Here is an 18,105-nt window from a genome sequence, read left to right as displayed (position 1 = left end):
TCAGTAAGGGTGAGCTACACTATAAAATACTGTGACAATACTGCTCTAGGACTATCACAGCTTCATATACACTTGAACATCACATCAACATTTCACAAAATTAGGTACAAATAGAGGTAAATTTTTACCTAAACTTCTCAAACTCGCTTATATTATAGATATAGGGGTATAAAATTCAACAGAGAAACATGCAACACACATTATTAAATGGCCTAAGTTCAAAAAGACATACATACAGGCATTTGGGTTTCCTATTTGAGGAGATATCTGTAAGCTGAAGGAAAACAAATAAGAAAAAAAATTACTTTGCTTGAATGTTGGATTTGGTTTCAAAATTTTTCTTGCATTTTTAAGCAACTGCATTGACACAGAGAAAGTAACTGCTAACAGTGGCATTCCCGGTGGTACCATGCATCACACCAATGAACAAGTATGTCTCGGCCTCTGCTTACGCTGGGAGCCTTAGCAGGCACTTGTTCTGAGATTCCCAAGGAGTCTGTATCAGCAGATCTCAAAAGCTCCAAAAAGTCAAAGACTCCTCCCTCCCCAAAGAGCAATGCTTAAAGAAACATGTTGATAAAAACTGCAATGATGTGCCATTAATTCTAGATTGACTGGATTGTATTTGCAGCTAATTTACTTCAGCTGTGACTGGTACAACGTATTATCCAAGAGAAAATTGGCATAAAGTGTTTATTGCTGAAAATACATCATTTCTGAAACGAGAGCACATGAAGACTAACCACAGAATTGCCCCTGAGGCCACCTATCACTGAGATTATGTCCCACTCCTAGTAACTCATGCAATAACCTATCTGCACGCACTTCTGTGGATGGGCTCAGAATGCCTTCATTTGCAGAACAAATCTTTGATTATCATCTTGTGACCCAGATGTCACCATCCAGCTTCTAGGCAAATCCAGTATATTCCCAGCCTTCAGTTCCTAACTTGTCTCATGCAGCTTTGACTAGATGAAGGGATGTCATGTCAGCAGACAAACTAACATGAGAATGACAAAGAAAATGCAGAGAAAGGGGCCACCTTGGTGTTTGGGCTACTGTGGCTGACACGTGTGCTCTTGCTATATACTAAAATAATCCCCCAAACCAAGCTCAGCATAACAGGATCACTACCCTAGTTCTACTGTATGGAGCTTAAGCTTTAATCAGGAGCAAGCCAGAAGGAAGTGTCCTTAAAAAGACTTTTGAGGGTCATGTCCTCGATGAGGCAAAAGGGGGAATCTTGCCTTCTGTCTTGTGACACAATCAAAAGTCAGCAATACTTCCGACCCTGTTCATGCCAGCTCGGTTTGGCATGAGATTAGTGAATTATACACAGAAGGCACCATCTTGACGTGATGGTTCCTGAACTAAAGCAACATTCAAAGAAGGTGATACAGATGGTTCAGGCAAATGCCAGGCCGACAGTTTCTGGGGACCTCAAAGGCATCAGCATTTCCCCTTCCCCGATCTGGCCTGCCCCTACTACCGCCAACACAATCACCAGTAAGTGTTTCTAACCTGGGCTCCCTGAATGGACTTCAGTTATGTGTAGCCATAAAAAATGTGCAGGGCTTTTCTCCCTTTAAAGCTTTTTCCCATCACCCTTATTATTATTACAGAGGTATAACAAAATTTAGTCATCTTATTGTATGTATGAGGGTACTTCAAAAAGTTTATGAAAGATGAAGATGAGCTTACAAAGATGCAAAAAAGTTTGAAATTCATGCATAGCTTTTTTATAACGCACATTTTCCCTGAATTTCTTGCAGACCTCCTCATATGTATGCTACAACTGAATGATTTTTGCACGTGTACATGGAATACCATTCAAATTTTTATGCAAAATTAAGAGAGAGAGAGAAGCAGACACACATATAAACACACACACACACACACACACACACAAACATATTAGAATGTCTCCAGAGACCCTATAACTTAAGAGGCTGGGGTGAAGGCGGGGCCTGAGGTCATAGCCATCACAGCTTTTCCCATGCTCTCCTTCCTATGAACACAGGCTGCTGTGGACTCAGGTCGATGGAAAAGCTCTTCCTACTTAGTCCATCTACATATCTCCTTTGTCTTTTGTCTAACTACTCTGTCTTCTCTTTCTTTAGGGAAGAAAGGATGTTAAGACAGGAATGAATAGAGTCATTGATCAAGGCTCAGATAGGGAAAAACAGAAATAACCTTGAAAGTCAAATTAAGTACGTCTAAGATATAAACACGGTGCGCTTCAAGTTACTGCGTGCTTGGGGGAACTGGACACCGAGACCCTCTCCCACCTCTCCTCTGAGTAAATGGCAGCAGAGTACAACCCACTGCTAAGGCCAAAATCTCGGTTCCTTCCTGACTGCTCTCTTTCTCCCACCCACTAAACCTAATCCTTCAGCAAGGCCAACCAATCTTGTCATGCCTACCCACAGAACACACCCTGTACCATCACTTCTCTCCTTCCACTCTACACTGGCTGCTACAGCCCTTACCTCCTTTTCCTCTCACTCTTGGTGCCTGAAGCCATTCCCCACAAGGCAGTCCAAGTGATTTTTGCTGAAACATAGGTCACGACCTGTTACGAACCTTCTGTTGGCTTCTCTGTGTGCTGGGGAGTTTATCCAATCTCCTTATGTGACCAGAAAGGCCCCATGGCTGGATCCCCCCTAGCTCTCTCCATCTTCTACCATGTAGCCATGCCAGACTTGTTCCCTCCTCAGGCACCTGCATTGCTTATTTCTGGCCTGGAACATTTCTCTCTCAGTTTTCCGCAGAGCTGCTTCCTCCTTGTTCAGGTCACAGTGCTAACCTCGCCTCCTCAGTGACACTTTTTCCTGATCAACTGTATCTAAAGTGGTTCCCCACCCTGGTCATCTCAAACACGTCCCCTCGCGCTCTGTCTTTATGGTGCGGATGACTCTTATTCACTGACGGTCTGTCGCGTCCTCCTCATCCGTCTTGCTCACAACAGTTTCCTCAGCACCCAGTAGATGCTGTGATCCCAATAAACATGTGTTAAATGTATTACTGCTGGTTCTAATTTAGCAACCTGCAGGAAATAAATGCAACACTTTAAATAACATTATCCAAGCTGTTTCATGACCTTCCATTCGAGCAGTTCCCCAAGTGATTTTGGCAGATGGGATATGAGGTCACTTTGTGTCTAATTCAACAGCATTTTTCAGAGTAGAAAGATAAAACACCTGAGTAAGCATATTGTATTTTTAGAAATCAGCTAGGTGAAAAAGAACACAAATGCTCAAGGGGATTCAGGGAAAGACACAGATGCCAAAGCAGTGCTTCAGAAAAGGCACGCATGGGAGGGGGAGGCAAATTTCTCATGGCACAGAAGACTCTGAACAATAGGAGTCACCTTAGAAAGAAATTACGAATCAATCTGGGAATTTCCGCACTCTCTGGAGGAGACTACAGGAAAGAGGGAAGAACAGAGGGGCTGCTGAGGCGGATGTCAGAGAGAAAGAGGCTCACGTTTTGCAGTACAGCCTCAGCAGAGATGTTAAGAACAAGACTGGAGATGGCATCCTGCCAGCGCCTGAGAAGGCACATCAGGTGCGCAAGCATGGAGAGGGCTGAGGACTTGGGCAGAACCTTCTGCTCAAGCTGGGGTGCACAAGGCAAGGAACTGTCCTGCTGGACTGAGGTTCCAGAAGCCTGGGTTTCAGGGTGTCCTATGCCTTCAGTAAACCTGGCCAAACAGGTTACTAAAGAGAAGATTCAAAGCTTTCCCCATTAAAGAGCATTAGCATTCTGAGTGTGTGTACTCACAGGTACTGGGGAGGCCAGACTTAGCATTTTGACTGTATTAAAGACATGGCTCCTCATATTAAAGGCACAGGTATGTCATTACAATGAAACAGACTAAGTAAAAGGAGAAAGGGCCTATGGCATCTGCAAACTGTCTCACAACTCAGCACATTATGATCCACAAACGAGTGTAAGGGACTGTATGTGGACACAAGGGGAAACTGTGTGTGCCCAGTGCTTCTGGAAAGCGCCCCTCCTTCGCAGTCCTCCCGGGTGACGTGTCCTCCAACAGCCACCAACGCCCGATCACACCCCACTCACACACAGCACTCGCTTCTAAATTCCTTGCTACAATCTTATCCTTAACAGCACTTTATTTCATCTGAATTAGTCAATTCTTCCTTAGGTAGCACAGGTCTGTTGAAAGCAGATGATGTCATGCTTGTGATACAGAAAGTATAAACACAAGTATTTATTAATCTCCCATCATATTTGTATGCATGTGCATTTATTGCATATACAACAGTACTTCAAAAAGTTTGTGGGAAATAGAAAGAAAAGATGAGTTTACTTTGGTACAAAAAATTTTTAAAATCCATGCTTATGAGCAATCTTTAAAATTTCATGGAAAATGCTGATTATGAAAAAACCATGCATGAATTTCAACAATTTTTGCACTAAAATGAACATCTTTTAATTCCATATTCTGTGAACTTTTGGAAGTATCCTCATACATGTACATGTGTATACATGTATATAAATATATGCACATATATAATTTTGTATAAATATATAAGTATAAAAGAGCCAAGATACAAGTCAACTTTGGATTATCTGATAGTGTGATGAGAAATAAAACTGGCTAAGTCTCTTGAAAGGTGTTCCTTTTTTAAGCCGGAGAAATGAACCGATACAGGAAGAGAAAAAACAAGTACAAAAAAAGAGAACTAATGGAACTGCTTTTTCCCTCCTTGCTTTCCATTGCTTCCTCTAAGATTTCTCTTGGCTTAGGATGGGAAGATTTCACACACTTCTTAGCTTTGGGTGACTTATAAGCCTAAATACTGGAAATGTTAACATGACATTTTAATTTTGAAATCCTAACCATCAAAATCAGGTGATGATCAGATAATCTAAGAGACCAAAGCAGCTTAGTGAGCATCAAGTCTGACCCTTCAGTACACAGAAGAATTACAGGCCCAGTAAGAAGAACGTAAGATGACCTGGAAGCCAAGCCTTTCACCTCCCACTTGGGCTCCTTGACCTCATGCCACAATCCCCTCCTGTGAGAGGGCAAGAGGGAAGCAGGAAAGGACTTAGTTAGGGTCCCCTCAGCAATAGCTGTCAAGACTGGACACCCTCATGAGCTCCCAAGAAAGAGACTAGGAAGGATCAAGTTGGGAGGTGATGGTTCCCCTCAGGGGCATTACCAGCAGACCACAGACACCAATGGGAAGGTAATAAACATGTCTTAGAGATGAGGCTGCCTTGAATAGGTGTTGAAACCCCACAGATGTCACAAATCACTTCCTTCCTGTTTGTTCTGAAAAGTTCTGGGATGTGTATCACTGTATTGCTCTAAGGCTGAGTGTATATTACTCACAGTAAGCACTATGTACAATTTCTTCATTTCTCTCCCCACCCCCACCCATCACCTGCTTCTTACACCCCTTCCTTCTTTTATCCAGTTGCCTTTCATTTTATTCCTTCTTGAGATAGTTATATTACATAATCCTGTTTCTCTTCCATCTTAGTTTCCAAAAAGTACAAACTAAATTTTGTAGTCAACTAGCAGCAATCTTGCTAATCTTTGGTTGGCATAAATGTTTCCCAATTTTCCTCTTAAAATATAGTCCATTTAGGGGCATACAAAAGAAGCATTTAAAAATTCTCAAGTTTAAAAATTGAGAAAGATGGGGCTGGCACTGTGGTTCAGCGGGTTAAGCCGCTGCCTGCGATGCTGGCATCCCATCTGAGCACTGGTTCAGGTCCCGGCTGCTCCGCTTCAGCCTGGCCCAGCACCAGCTGTTGTGGCCATTTGGGAAGTGAAGCAGTGGGCAGAAGATCACTCTCTTTCTGTCTCTCCCTCTTGTTCTCTGTCATTCTGCCTTTCAAATAAATTAATAAATCTTTTAAAAAATTGAAAAAGTGCAATAAATAACGAGGCTGTTATAAACATATCATTTTGGAGTATCAAACCTCTTTTCTTTAGCTTTGCTGTTTGTATCACCACAGAGGGTAAAATGGATAGCTACCTCCTTCACCTAAGTGTGGTTATTTGTACTTCCTCCCACCCTCCAAAGAGACCACGGAGTTAATCAAGCCACTTATGAAAGTCTGTATTTCCACATCCAGGGTTCTCATCTGGGATCGGCTCTGAGGATTTCTCAAGTCCCTGAAATGATATGTAAAATTGTACACAGAAACCTATTACAATGCTATGACCTGTAAACTTTCCTATTGTTTTGACAAACTACCTACAGAATGTCCAACATATAGAGATGACTGAACAGCATTTGCCTCCCTGTTAGCGAAAAGAAAAAATGGTATGTGGCTGCATCTTGCTCTACTGAGAGGGGCCAGAGCTTTCCTAAGATTCTCTGACAGAGCTCCAAAACAGAATAAACTTCTAACCCACTGGAACATCAAGGCTGCAATGAGTGATTTCTTTGGATACTTCAAACTCTGATATCTTACAAATACAAAAATAATGCTACCAGCTCCACAGGGCATGGCGTGGGAGAGTGAAGAACTGGAAACGGTGCAGCCAGGATTTAGCTTACTTCCACATGCCTTGGATTCACCTCTATCACTTTCCCAATAGAGGCACACCCAGGTAGGGCTTTCAAATGATGTCTGGAAAGTTGCTGGCAGGCACCTGGCTTCCTCTCCCTCAGTCCTCAACCCACTCTCACAGAACACGAGGACCTCACACTGGTGGCTGGACCACTGGGACTTACCACATGCTCGCTGATGTCACGGCCAAAGCCGGAGGTCTGCTGGCTTTGATAGTACTCTAATTGCTTCTCGGCCAGTTCTACCCGCTGCAACAGATTCTCAATGAAGTCCTGGAGCCGAGCTTTCCCTTGTACCTCCTTCTCAGCTGCTGCTTCCAGAAAATGGTTGAATGTGACAACCTCTCTGCAAGACAAAAATGTCAGAACACAACACGTATTTATTGGGTACCTACTATGTGTCACCGTCCTAAGCAATGCAACCAAGGCAACCACAAAAGAAATAAAATTTTAGCTTAGTGATTATATTTGGGGATTATATTTTAGCAGAGGGATATAGTCACTATAAATATGTACTTCAGGTGATAAGTGATAAGAAAATTGAAAATGGGTGCCAGGAGACAGAGTGACCAAGAAAGGAAAGGGGTCATATTTTAGAAAGCAAAATCAAGCCCAATCTTTTGGATGGGGTAACATTTGAACAGAGACCTGAAGGAAGCCCTGAAAAAAAAAAAAAAAAGCCATGCAGATACCCAAGGAGAGCAAACCAGACAAATCTGGGACACACAGCTGGGTCGGAGACATAGCAATGACGTCTGCATGGAGAGGGGAGCCAAGGGAGGACCTTCGGGGTCACTGTGAGTATTCCAAATTCTATTACATATAAATGGGAAACCACTGGGTGCTCTTGAGATAAATTCTGACAGAATTTTAAGTCTAGCTGCTAAGGATAAAAAACCCTGAGAGGGAGCATATGGAAACAAGAGACCAGGCTAATACCAAGGTAAGGCATAGAATGATGTACACTGTCCCATAGTGAATTTTGGAGCCAAGAACCAAACAACCACTTTGAAGTCAGTCCAGAGTACACTGGGAAAGCTACTCTAGCACTGACAGAGGAGAAGCAATGGGCAGGTTGCCCTACCCTACAAAACTGAGCAAAATACTTCAAAGCAGACGCCTCATTTGCAACAAAATGGAGGTATCTGGAAAGCATCATGCTGAGTGAAATAAGCCAGTCCCAAAGGGACAAATATCATATGTTCTCCCTTATCTGTGACAACTAACTGAGCACCTAAAAGGAAACCAAGTGAAATTGACACTATGAGAAACAATGACTTGATCAGCCTTTGTCCTGACTGTCAAGGAACAGCTTACTATTTTATTCTTTTTAGTATTTTTTGATCTACTTAATGCCATTGGTTAATCTTTTTAACACACAATTATTCTTAGGTGTTTAAATTTAACTGAAAAGTGATCCCTGTTAAAAATAAGAGTGGGAATAAGAGAGGGAGGAGATGTACAGTTCAGCACATGCTCACTTGGACTTACCCCTAAGGGTAAAGCTAGAAACTTGCCATGGACTCCAAATCCCATTAAGCTGGCAGGTACCAATGCCTCTTACTAGTTTAAAGTGATCAGTTTAAGTTCATAATTGATCATAAAGATAGGATTAAGTGTCAAAGGGATCACATAAATAAGACCAGGGTCTGCTAATAATAATTGATAGAATTAAGAAGGAGAGAATGATCCAACATGGGAAGCGGGATACACAGCAGATTCATAGAATGGCAGATGTCCTGAACAGCACTCTGGCCTCAGAATCAGCCCTTAAGGCATTAAGATCTGGCTGAAGAGCCCATGAGAATATTTTAGACATGGAAAGCCAAGACATTGTGGCAAAAAAAAAAAAAAAAATGACAGAAATGAAAGATCTCTGTGAGTGAGATCCCAGCAGAAAGAATGGGCCATCAAAGGAGGTACCTTTCTCTGAAAGGAGGAGAGAACTTCCACTTTGATTATGGCCTTGTCTAAATAAGGTTGGAGTTTGTGAACTCAAGAGGTTTCCATAGCCTTGGCAGCTCATGACAAGAGCCTCAGGTGATTACTGACGTCATAAATAAGAGTGTCAATTGTTAAATCAGCAACAGGAGTCACTGTGCACTTACTCCCCATGTAGGATCTCTGTCCTTAATGTGTTGTACTATGAGAATGGTAAAACTAGTCTTCAAACAGTACTTTATACTTTGTGTGTCTGTGTGGGTGAAAACTGCTGAAATCTTTACTTAGTATATACTAAGTTGATCTTCTGTATATAAAGATAATTAAAAATGAATCTTTATGAAGAATGGTATGGGAGAGGGAGTAGGAGATGGAATGGTTTGCAGGTGGGAGCTGGTTATGTGGGGAGAAAACCGCTATAATCCAAAAATTGTATTTTTGAAATTTATATTAAATAAAAGTTTTCTAAAAAAAAAAAAAGCAGACTCCTTTAACTGTAATCTATAATTCTTTGTAGATTCTCAGTTCCAGAAAATCTCTGATTTATCATCTCTTCCCTTCTATTTTTAATGGAAGTATGAAAATAATGTTTCTGATTTGTAAAATACACAGTCTTGATAAAAAATGCAAACAAATCAACAATATACACAAGGAACTATCACCTGGAACTCCGTGATCCTGAGATTGCTGCTGTTCACATTTTGGCAGCCATGCTCCTGAGCATCTCTTTAGGAATGCACGCCCCTGCAGCAGCACCCCCCAGCCACACACAGCTCTTCTCCTTGTCCTTTTACCCTCCACTGCCAATTCCCCTCTTCCCCAGACCAAGCACCAGGTAGTCAGCTCTATCAAAAGATCACATCATCATGGTCCTCTTCACTTTATTGCTGTCACTTAATAAGAACTCGAGCATGTCCTTTCAGGGATCCCCTTTGAATGATATGTCATCCCCACTGAGGCTAATGAATCCCAGTTTTATTCTCTGACGTATATAGCATTTCCTTTAAGTGTTTTTAAAATCTCCCTCAACAATCAAAGAATTCTCCGTCATTGTTCTGGTCACACTCAACTTATGCAAAGTCAAGACTTTATAAAGACTTTGATCACTTTCTCTATGGTCTCTTTCCATTTAGAATAATGAATCTTAATTTTTGTATATCTAACCTCATTCAGTCAATCTAGTTGGTAAATTAAATTTGTCTTCCCTGTACCTTCCCAACTTCCACTGAATCTTTATTTTCCACTGAGCTCCATACTTGTTTGGGAGTAGAACTTCAGGGAAGTCTGACTCTGAAAGTTATAGTCTTATATAAGATCTTTGCAGGATAACTGGATAGTTCCTTTCTTCTGTATTACTACTCAGAATAAAGTCAGTGCCACTTATAGAATTAGTCATGATTTTTCTGTTACAAATATTTACTTCACACTTGGCCATATTGAAACTTTTCTGACACTTCCTATAGTTACACATCTCTGAAAAATCTTAAGGATTACATATTTGTAATAATAGAGAGCAGACTGGCTCTGAGAATGATTCACTGAAAAAATGCTCCCGATACCAGCCCCTCCTCCCTCCTTTTTTTTTTTCCAGTTTCCTGTCCAGGATGAAACATAAACCTTAATCCCATAATAGTTCCATTATCCTTCAGTAGCCAACAACTATCCATATTAGAGAAATGAGAGTACTTTTAGAGAAGAGCTTTTTTCATCATCAAGTTTCAAGTTTATTTCCAGATGTTTCCGAATGAGCCCTCAATAGAAGACTTGCACTTTCTAAGGCCCTAGTTATTCAGGCTATGGACACAGCCATTTTTCAAGCCTGCTGTCATTCACATTGACTTGCTAGGTGAGTCACAGATCTTCAATAATAGCCAGAGTTGAGGGTCTCCTCAGGTGCTATACTCAGCCTTGTCATGTCCCAAGTATGGCACAGATCCTCCAGATACAATATTATCACAGTAAACACAGCTATAGCTTCCTGCTTCAAGTGTAGCATTAAGGCTTCCATTCATTTGGAGTCAAATCATCACACAGATTTCCTGGGTGAATCAGGAAACAGTCTCCAAATTGTATTTACAGAGAAAACAACAAAAAATGAAAACAAAAATAAAAAATCTGGGCATTTTGTTTTCAATTCATTTTTATTTATAATATTTACTATATTCATTTTATTACAGAAATATTTCACATTTATTGTGGGAAATAGAAAAATGACCTATTGCAGGATCCAACTGAGCAGGAGCTGAACTGGTTTTTTGTTCTCTGCTCTAAGCCCATTCATTACTCAACATAATGCTTGAAGATGCACAATATATTTTTTATAATATTTACAAAGGTCAAGGGAAACACCAAAAATTAATCATTACTCCAACCCTCAAAGGTAATGATTTTCAACATCCTGGCATATTTTTTTCCCAGTCTTTTTTCTCTATGCATATTCACTTTTCTTGGCCTTTCAGGATGTATAGTTTAGAATATCAGAAAATAGCAGCATTTAATAGTTTAGTCTCCCAGCAGTCACATTCCAAAAGCAACAGAATAAATATGAATGCAACAATGCTTATCACTGTGACTGTAATTTTAAATTATATAATGTTTTGCTACTGATTTCATATAAAAGCTTTAAAAATTAATATTAGTACTCCTTGCCAATCATGGAATGTTATACCATGTTGTAGTAGGTTTTGCTAACCTTCCTCATCCAGTTATATCCTTTGTATTTTTTTAATCAACTTGGCACTCATGCTAACCTAATTTCAGTGTGTTAATGCATAACATCAACTAGGAGAGAAAAAAGACAGTTAAAATAAATCTGACGGTTTAGGGGGATTTTGTTTTTAAAAAAAAGTTAAAACATACAAGGCAGGGGCTGGAGAAATTCATCATATTGAGATTGTGTAGGGTATCTTGATTAGAAGAAAATTGTATCAAAGCTAGGATAACAACACGTTTGCACTTTTCAGATCTTCCTTTCAAATCTACTCAGTCTGGAAGAACAAGACCCAGAAACACCTCTTATCTCCCCAAGGAATCTTGGGAACCTTATGAACGGAAAACAAAGAGGTTTAATCATACTACATTTGTTACCCTTTTAATTATTATACTCCAGACAGTAAAATATCCATTCAAAGTGCGAGTCAGACTAATGGACTTCAATGAATGAGAGAACAAAATATTCAACAATATGGTTTTTAGATCCCACATTGCAATTAATCTCTATGAAACTACCAACTGTTATGTTTTGGCATAGCACAAAGCAAAATATTCATTATTATCTGAAACGTTATTAAAATATCCCTCCATTTTCTCTATTTCCTTACTAGGTATCTGTGTGAGATTGGATTTTCTTTAACCAAATCAACAAATCTGTAACATACTGAAGTAGAACTCTTCAAGGTGCCTTCTATGAAGTCAGACATTAAAAATATTTGCAAAACCTTTAAAACAACATCATTCTTTCATCAGGTAATTTTTTGGGAAACAGTTCTTAATAAACACATGTTAGTTATGTTAACATGCAGTGGATTCGTGTAGTGGGAGAGGCAGACATTAAAAGAAGCAAATACTGAAATAAATACATTACAAAGCTGAGCTGAATGTTACTTAAGAAAACAAATACTTTGATGTCATCAGACAGAATAGTCATAGACTTGTAGGGTTTTATTTTAGGTTCTCAAGAAGACCAGATGAGAAGATAAAGACAAACCTGAGGGAAATTCAGTCAGGGTATGGATAGAGACCAGCTTTGGGGAAATTAAAACTTCAAATGTTTCTGAGCCACTTCCAACCCAGTATGTGACTATCATTTATTTAAAGAAAAAAGGGTTCCCCTCTTCCAGGCCAGCTCTCTGCTGTGGCCAGGGAGTGCAGTGGAGGATGGCCCAAGTGCTTGGGCCCTGCACTCCATGGGAGACCAGGAGAAGCACCTGGCTCCTGGCTCCTGCCATCGGATCAGCGCGGTGCGCCGGCCGCAGCGCGCCGGCCGCGGCGGCCATTGGAGGGTGAACCAACGGCAAAAGGAAGACCTTTCTCTCTGTCTCTCTCTCTCACTGTCCACTCTGCCTGTCAAAAAAAAAAAAAAAAAAAAAAAAAGGGCTAACTCCTATTAAATCTAAGGTTTTAAGTTTTAGTGGAAAATATGCTTAGTAAAGAAATATTGGACCCTCAAGAGGAAAAAAGATATTAAGAAACCGACCTTGAAGTTCGTTATTATATAGATTGAGTGTCAGAACTAGAAATCTAAGTATTGAGACTCACAGGCATTCAGAAACCAGTACAGTGGGCAGGCATTGGTCTAGCAGTTAAGATGCTGGTTAAGGGGCCGGTGCTGTGGCATAGTGGGTAAAGCTGTCGCGTGCAGTGCGGCATCCCTTATGTGCGCCGGTTCTAGTCTCAGCTGTTCCACTTCGGACCCAGCTTTCTTCTATGGCCTGCAAAAGCAGTGGAAGATGACCCAAGTTCTTGGGCCCCTGCACCCATGTGTGGATCGGTGCAGCTCTGGCTACTGAGGCCATCTGGGGAATGAATCAGTGCATGGAAGACCGACCTCTCTCTGCCTCTGTCTCTCTGTAATTCTGCCTTTCAAATAAATAAATAAATCTTAAAAAAAAAAAAAAAAAAAAAAAGATGCTGGTTAAGATGCCTGCATCCCATATTGGAGTGCATGGGTTTGAGTTGCAGCTGCAGCACTTGATTCTATCTTCCTATAAGGTACTGCCTCAGTGGCAGCACTGATGGTTCAACTAGTGGGGGTCCTATTACCAAGTGGTATACCTGGATTGAGTTCCCAGCTCTTGGTTTCAGCCTGGCTCAGCTCCAGCAACTATGTACATCTGGAGAGTGAACAAGCAGATAGCAGTACTCTCTCTCTGCCTCACAGATAAGGAAGGAAGGGAGCAAGGGAGGGAGGGAGCAAGGAAGGAGGAAAAAAGGAAGGAAGGTAGTAAAAGATAGTAATAAGGCAGTCCCAAAAGGACAAATACCATATATTCTCCCTGATTTGTGATAACTAATACAACACCTAAAAGTTAATTTATAGAGGTGAAATTGACACTTTGAGATGCAATGACTTTGAACAGCCCTTGTCGTGACTTTTATTTTATTTTATTTTTTTTGACAGGCAGAGTGGACAGTGAGAGAGACAGACAGAGAGAAAGGTCTTCCTTTGCCGTTGGTTCACCCTCCAATGGCCGCCACGGCTGGTGCGCTGCGGCTGGCACACCGCGCTGATCCGATGGCAGGAGCCAGGTACTTCTCCTGGTCTCCCATGGGGTGCAGGGCCCAAGGACTTGGGCCATCCTCCACTGCACTCCCTGGCCACAGCAGAGAGCTGGCCTGGAAGAGGGGCAACTGGGACAGAATCCGGCGCCCCTACCGGGACTAGAACTTGGTGTGCTGGCACTGCTAGGCGGAGGATTAGCCTAGTGAGCTGCGGCACCGGCCTGTCTTGACTGTTGAGGAACATTTTTTTCATACTATTTGTTGAAGTCACTTAGTATACAGTTAGCGATAAGTGCATAAAGTTAATTGAAAATAGATCTTAAAAAAAAAAAATAAGAATGGGGGGGGCGGTGCTGTGGCGCAGTGGGTAAAGCCACCACCTGCAGTGCCAGCATCCCTTATGGGCACCCGTTAGAGACCTGGCTGCTCTACTTCTGATCCAGCTCTCTGCCATGGCCTGGGAAAGCAGTGGAAGATGGCCCATGTTTGGGCCCCTGCAACTGCATAGGAGACCCGGAAGAAGCTCCTGGCTTCGGATCAGCTCAGCTACGGCCATTGTGGACAATTGGGAAGTGAATCAGCAGATGGAAAACCTCTCTCTCTCTCTCTCTCTCTCTCTCTCTGCCTCTCCTTCTCTCTGTGTGTAATTCTGACTTTCAAGTAAAATAAATAAATCTTTTTTAAAAAATAAATAAGAATAGTAATAAGAGAGGGAAGAGGAAGAGCGAGAATGCAGGTGGAAGGGTGGGTAGGGTGGGAAAAATTGCTATGTTCCTAAAGTTGTATTTATGAAAGGCATGAAGTGTGTATACCTTAAATAAAGGGTTTCTGGGGGAAAAATAAAAAAAAGAAAGTAAGCAGGCACAAACTGAAAAAGCCTTTTATGTATGGACAAAGCTTTAGTTAGCAAAAAATACTGATTCAGTCATGCACTCATTCCTTGGGTAGTATGACTGTAAGGTCTGAAACACATAATATTATTTCATGTTTTACATATTGAATCCCCTCAATTACTTCTCCTGAAGTGGGTTATAGACAAGTTAATTCAGAAAGGTCAAAGCCATGATGCTATCATGTGAACAAGACATCCCAGAAGCATGGGTACAGATGAATGGAAATGTGGATTAATACACTATCTTGTTCACTCCAATTCTACATACGCACTGTGAACGAGGCACACCACACTGTTCCTATCACATTTATAATCTACTATCCACAAACTATGTCTTAAATCTACTTGACTCCCCTCATCCTTGCACTGGGCCAGGCACTCATCCTTTTGGACATGCTGTTGCCTTCCCAAGCCCTCATTCTTAATGAACTCTGTCCCCTCGAGCTCTCCTGCAGGGAATCAACCAGGTGCAGGTGAGATGCCTACTCTGATCTCCTGCAGAACCTAAATCCCACCAGAAGGTGCATCACAGAGGACCAGTGTGCCATTTGCCCCCCGGATCATAAAATCATAAAATCAGTGAGCGCATGGACCTTGGCTGCTCCTTCATTATGGCACTGCAGCACAGGGGCTCCCTAATAGGAGATCAACCAATTTCTGCTGAAGGCATGCACTGTGCAGCTATGCCTGGTTGAGACATACCCAACAAAAAGATACTTAGGTCTCCTTTTTCCAGACAAGTACTGTAGCATAAAACCAACAAATAACCTACAAGTGCCTCCTCCAGGAGTGGAGGTGGGATCTAAAATTGATGCTGCCCTTCTATTCTTAAACCTCACTTTAGCATGGGCTTCTCCTCCCAAAGGCAAACCTCTACCAAGTTATTTAACTTTCATCTTGCATTACTGATTCATGAACCTTTTCAGAGGTATATGACATGATAAAAATATCTCTAGCTAAAAATAGTCTAGCTATTGATCACAGAGCATGTCAGACAGATGGTAATGTCAGCCATGAGGAAATCCCAAAGCAGGGGTTGACCACTTCTAAGTACCAGAAGCCAGGCTGCAAACTCGGAGCCGAGGGTTAGCTCCCTTGCTCCCCACAGGTCCAAACCTGCACCAGCCACACATCTGAGCCACCGTCCATCTCTACTTTTGTTGGCTGTTCACTTCATCTTTCTTTTTTGACTTCTTTGAATAAACCAATATACTTCTCAATAAGAATTTTTTAAAATAACTCCAGTGAGAAAATCAAAGTATTCTTATTGGTTTTAAGTAGATCCATACTTTATTGTAAGCCCCTTAGGCCTAGAGAGGCAGACGGTGGGTGGAAAAAAGAGGAATGGTACAGGGAAACTGAGAACTAAGGACACAGAAAGGTTTCTTAGGTTTCTGAATTTTATCCTTCACCATCTCTAAGAGGACATGTTGGATATCCAGTTGATCTTATTTGAATTTTTAAGTCCACATGGAAAACAGCCTGAAAAGAAAAGATCCCATTTATATAGGCAAATCAATAATGTGGGGCAAACAAACTCTTCTCCATCCCACTGAACTCTGCAGCTAACATATTGTTCCTCAGACTACTCACTGTGGACACCAAGTTGTCAACTCAATGCTTTAGCTGATCAGAACATGGGACATGCTTAATTCAACGGCAAGAAGGTTGAGTTGTGCAAAGCAAGTTACTATGTCAAACTTGCCTTTGAGAAGGAGGTACCTTTCTCTGAAGGGAGGAGAGAACCTCCACTTTGACTATGACCTTGTCTAAACAAGATAAGATCGGAGAACTCAGAGGGCTTCCATAGCCTTGGAAACTCATGACTGGAGCATAGGGAGATTACTGATGCCATAGACAGGAGTGTCAATTGGTAAAGTCAACAACAGGAGTCACTGTGCACTTACTCCTCATGTAGGATCTCTGTCCTTAATGTGCTGTGCATTGAGATTTAATGCTATAACGAGTACTCAAACAATATATTTCACTTTGTGTTTCTATGGGGGTGCAAACTGTTGAAATCTTTACTTAATGCATACTAAACTGATCCTCTGTAAAAAAAAAAAAAGAAAGAAAGAAATTATCAACTCCCAACTTGACTCTCACTGGGATTAAACATGACAATAGGTCTGATCTGATTTCATCATCATTTAAAAAAAATCATCTATTATTTTTCACTTTATGTTTCTGTGTGGGAGCAAACTGTTGAAATCCTTACTTAATGTATACTAAGCTGATCTTCTGTATATTAAGATAATTGAAAATGAATCTTGATGTGAATGGAAGGGGAGAGGGAGTGGGAAAGGGGAGGGTTGTGGGTGGGAGGGACGGTATGGGGGGGAAGCCATTGTAATCCATAAATCGTACTTTGGAAATTTATATTCATTAAATAAAAGTTAAAAAAATCACAATAAATAAAACATAAAAAAGAAAAAAAAACTTGCCTTTGAAAGGTGAGCACTCTGTAGCACCTTTGGATAGCACCCTAAATGGGAGTTATCCCCTCAGGCTGCCCTCTGTGTATCTTTTATCATACCCACTAATGATCTATTTAATGTCTGTTTTCCCTTTTGGTCTATAGGTTGCATAAAAATAGGAGCTGGGTTCACTGAGTTTATTACTGTGTGCTAAGGACTTAGAATAGCACGTGGTACTGAGCATGTACTCCATAAAGATTTGTCTTCTGCATGGCCCCAACCTAGGGACAGGACACATGATGAAGGCAGAGAGGAACCTTATATCTATTGTAGCTCCTTAAGGAGCAAGATGGAAATTAGAGATGGAATCACACAGTAGCCTCTCACTGTGATCCATGGCCAGCAATGACACAAGCCCCAGCATAACTGAGCATGGACATTCAATTAAAAGCCTCTCCTGGAAGTTAGACACCCTGGGCTGAAGTGTTTTGGAAGCTTAGTATCATCACCATGCCTATGACACCACCATTTTCCAGCTTTCCAACACCTGTGATGCCAGTTGGCATTTATTTATTCACATCGGAAAAATAAATGATGTCACCTTGGCAGCCCTCTCAAAATAGCAAAGAAGCCCATTCCAAAATGGGCCACATTTGGTATTACATAAGTCTTTATGCTTTGGGCAAATATCACATTTTCAGAAGTCTGGCGGGGACACAGAGAACAAATGGAAAAAGCACTCAGCAGAAAAGGGAAATTGGGTTCCAGCTTCACTTTGCAACTAAATCTACTGCTCTGGGTCCTATTTTTTTGTGTGACTGTAAAACATGTTACCCTGAAAGGGACAGATGGTGCCTTCCAGGTCTAAAATTAAAAGGCACACAGTCCACTCAGGGGCCATCTCTAACAGCTCTCCCTACAGCTGTTCCTCCAATGTTACCCCCTCAGTCCTCCAACACAAATCCCACCCTTCCTCCTTATCCCTTCAGTGGGATTTCTCCACAAGGGAAGATCTGCCCTGTCTCATCAACCTGAAACTGTGGCTTGTATTTAAGCACTTGTAAAGACTAAAAGGGCA

At 41.4% G+C, this 18,105-nt stretch overlaps 1 protein-coding gene across 17 annotated transcripts in view; it reads right to left on the bottom strand.

Annotated features, from left to right (window-relative positions):
- ZNF365 (zinc finger protein 365) overlaps positions 1-18,105 on the bottom strand; it is a 157,654-nt gene that overhangs the window by 51,948 nt on the left and 87,601 nt on the right. For 12 of the 17 annotated variants that reach the window (XR_011382409.1, XR_007910897.2, XM_051823285.2 and 9 more), the window contains 2 exons: positions 6,723-6,903; positions 237-274 (listed from right to left, as the gene is read on the bottom strand). Coding sequence is in view for 13 of the 17 variants with exons in the window: in XM_051823285.2 (XP_051679245.1) it covers positions 237-274; positions 6,723-6,903 (219 nt within the window). In the remaining 4 variants the exon portion in view is untranslated. The remainder of the gene's footprint in view (positions 1-236; positions 275-6,722; positions 6,904-18,105) is intronic. The other 5 variants (XR_007910898.2, XR_011382410.1, XM_051823293.2 and 2 more) reach the window with 1 other exon arrangement.

This window comes from Oryctolagus cuniculus, chromosome 15 (assembly GCF_964237555.1).
Source record: "Oryctolagus cuniculus chromosome 15, mOryCun1.1, whole genome shotgun sequence".
NCBI lineage: Eukaryota > Metazoa > Chordata > Mammalia > Lagomorpha > Leporidae > Oryctolagus > Oryctolagus cuniculus.
This window is presented reverse-complemented; position numbering and strand designations above follow the sequence as displayed.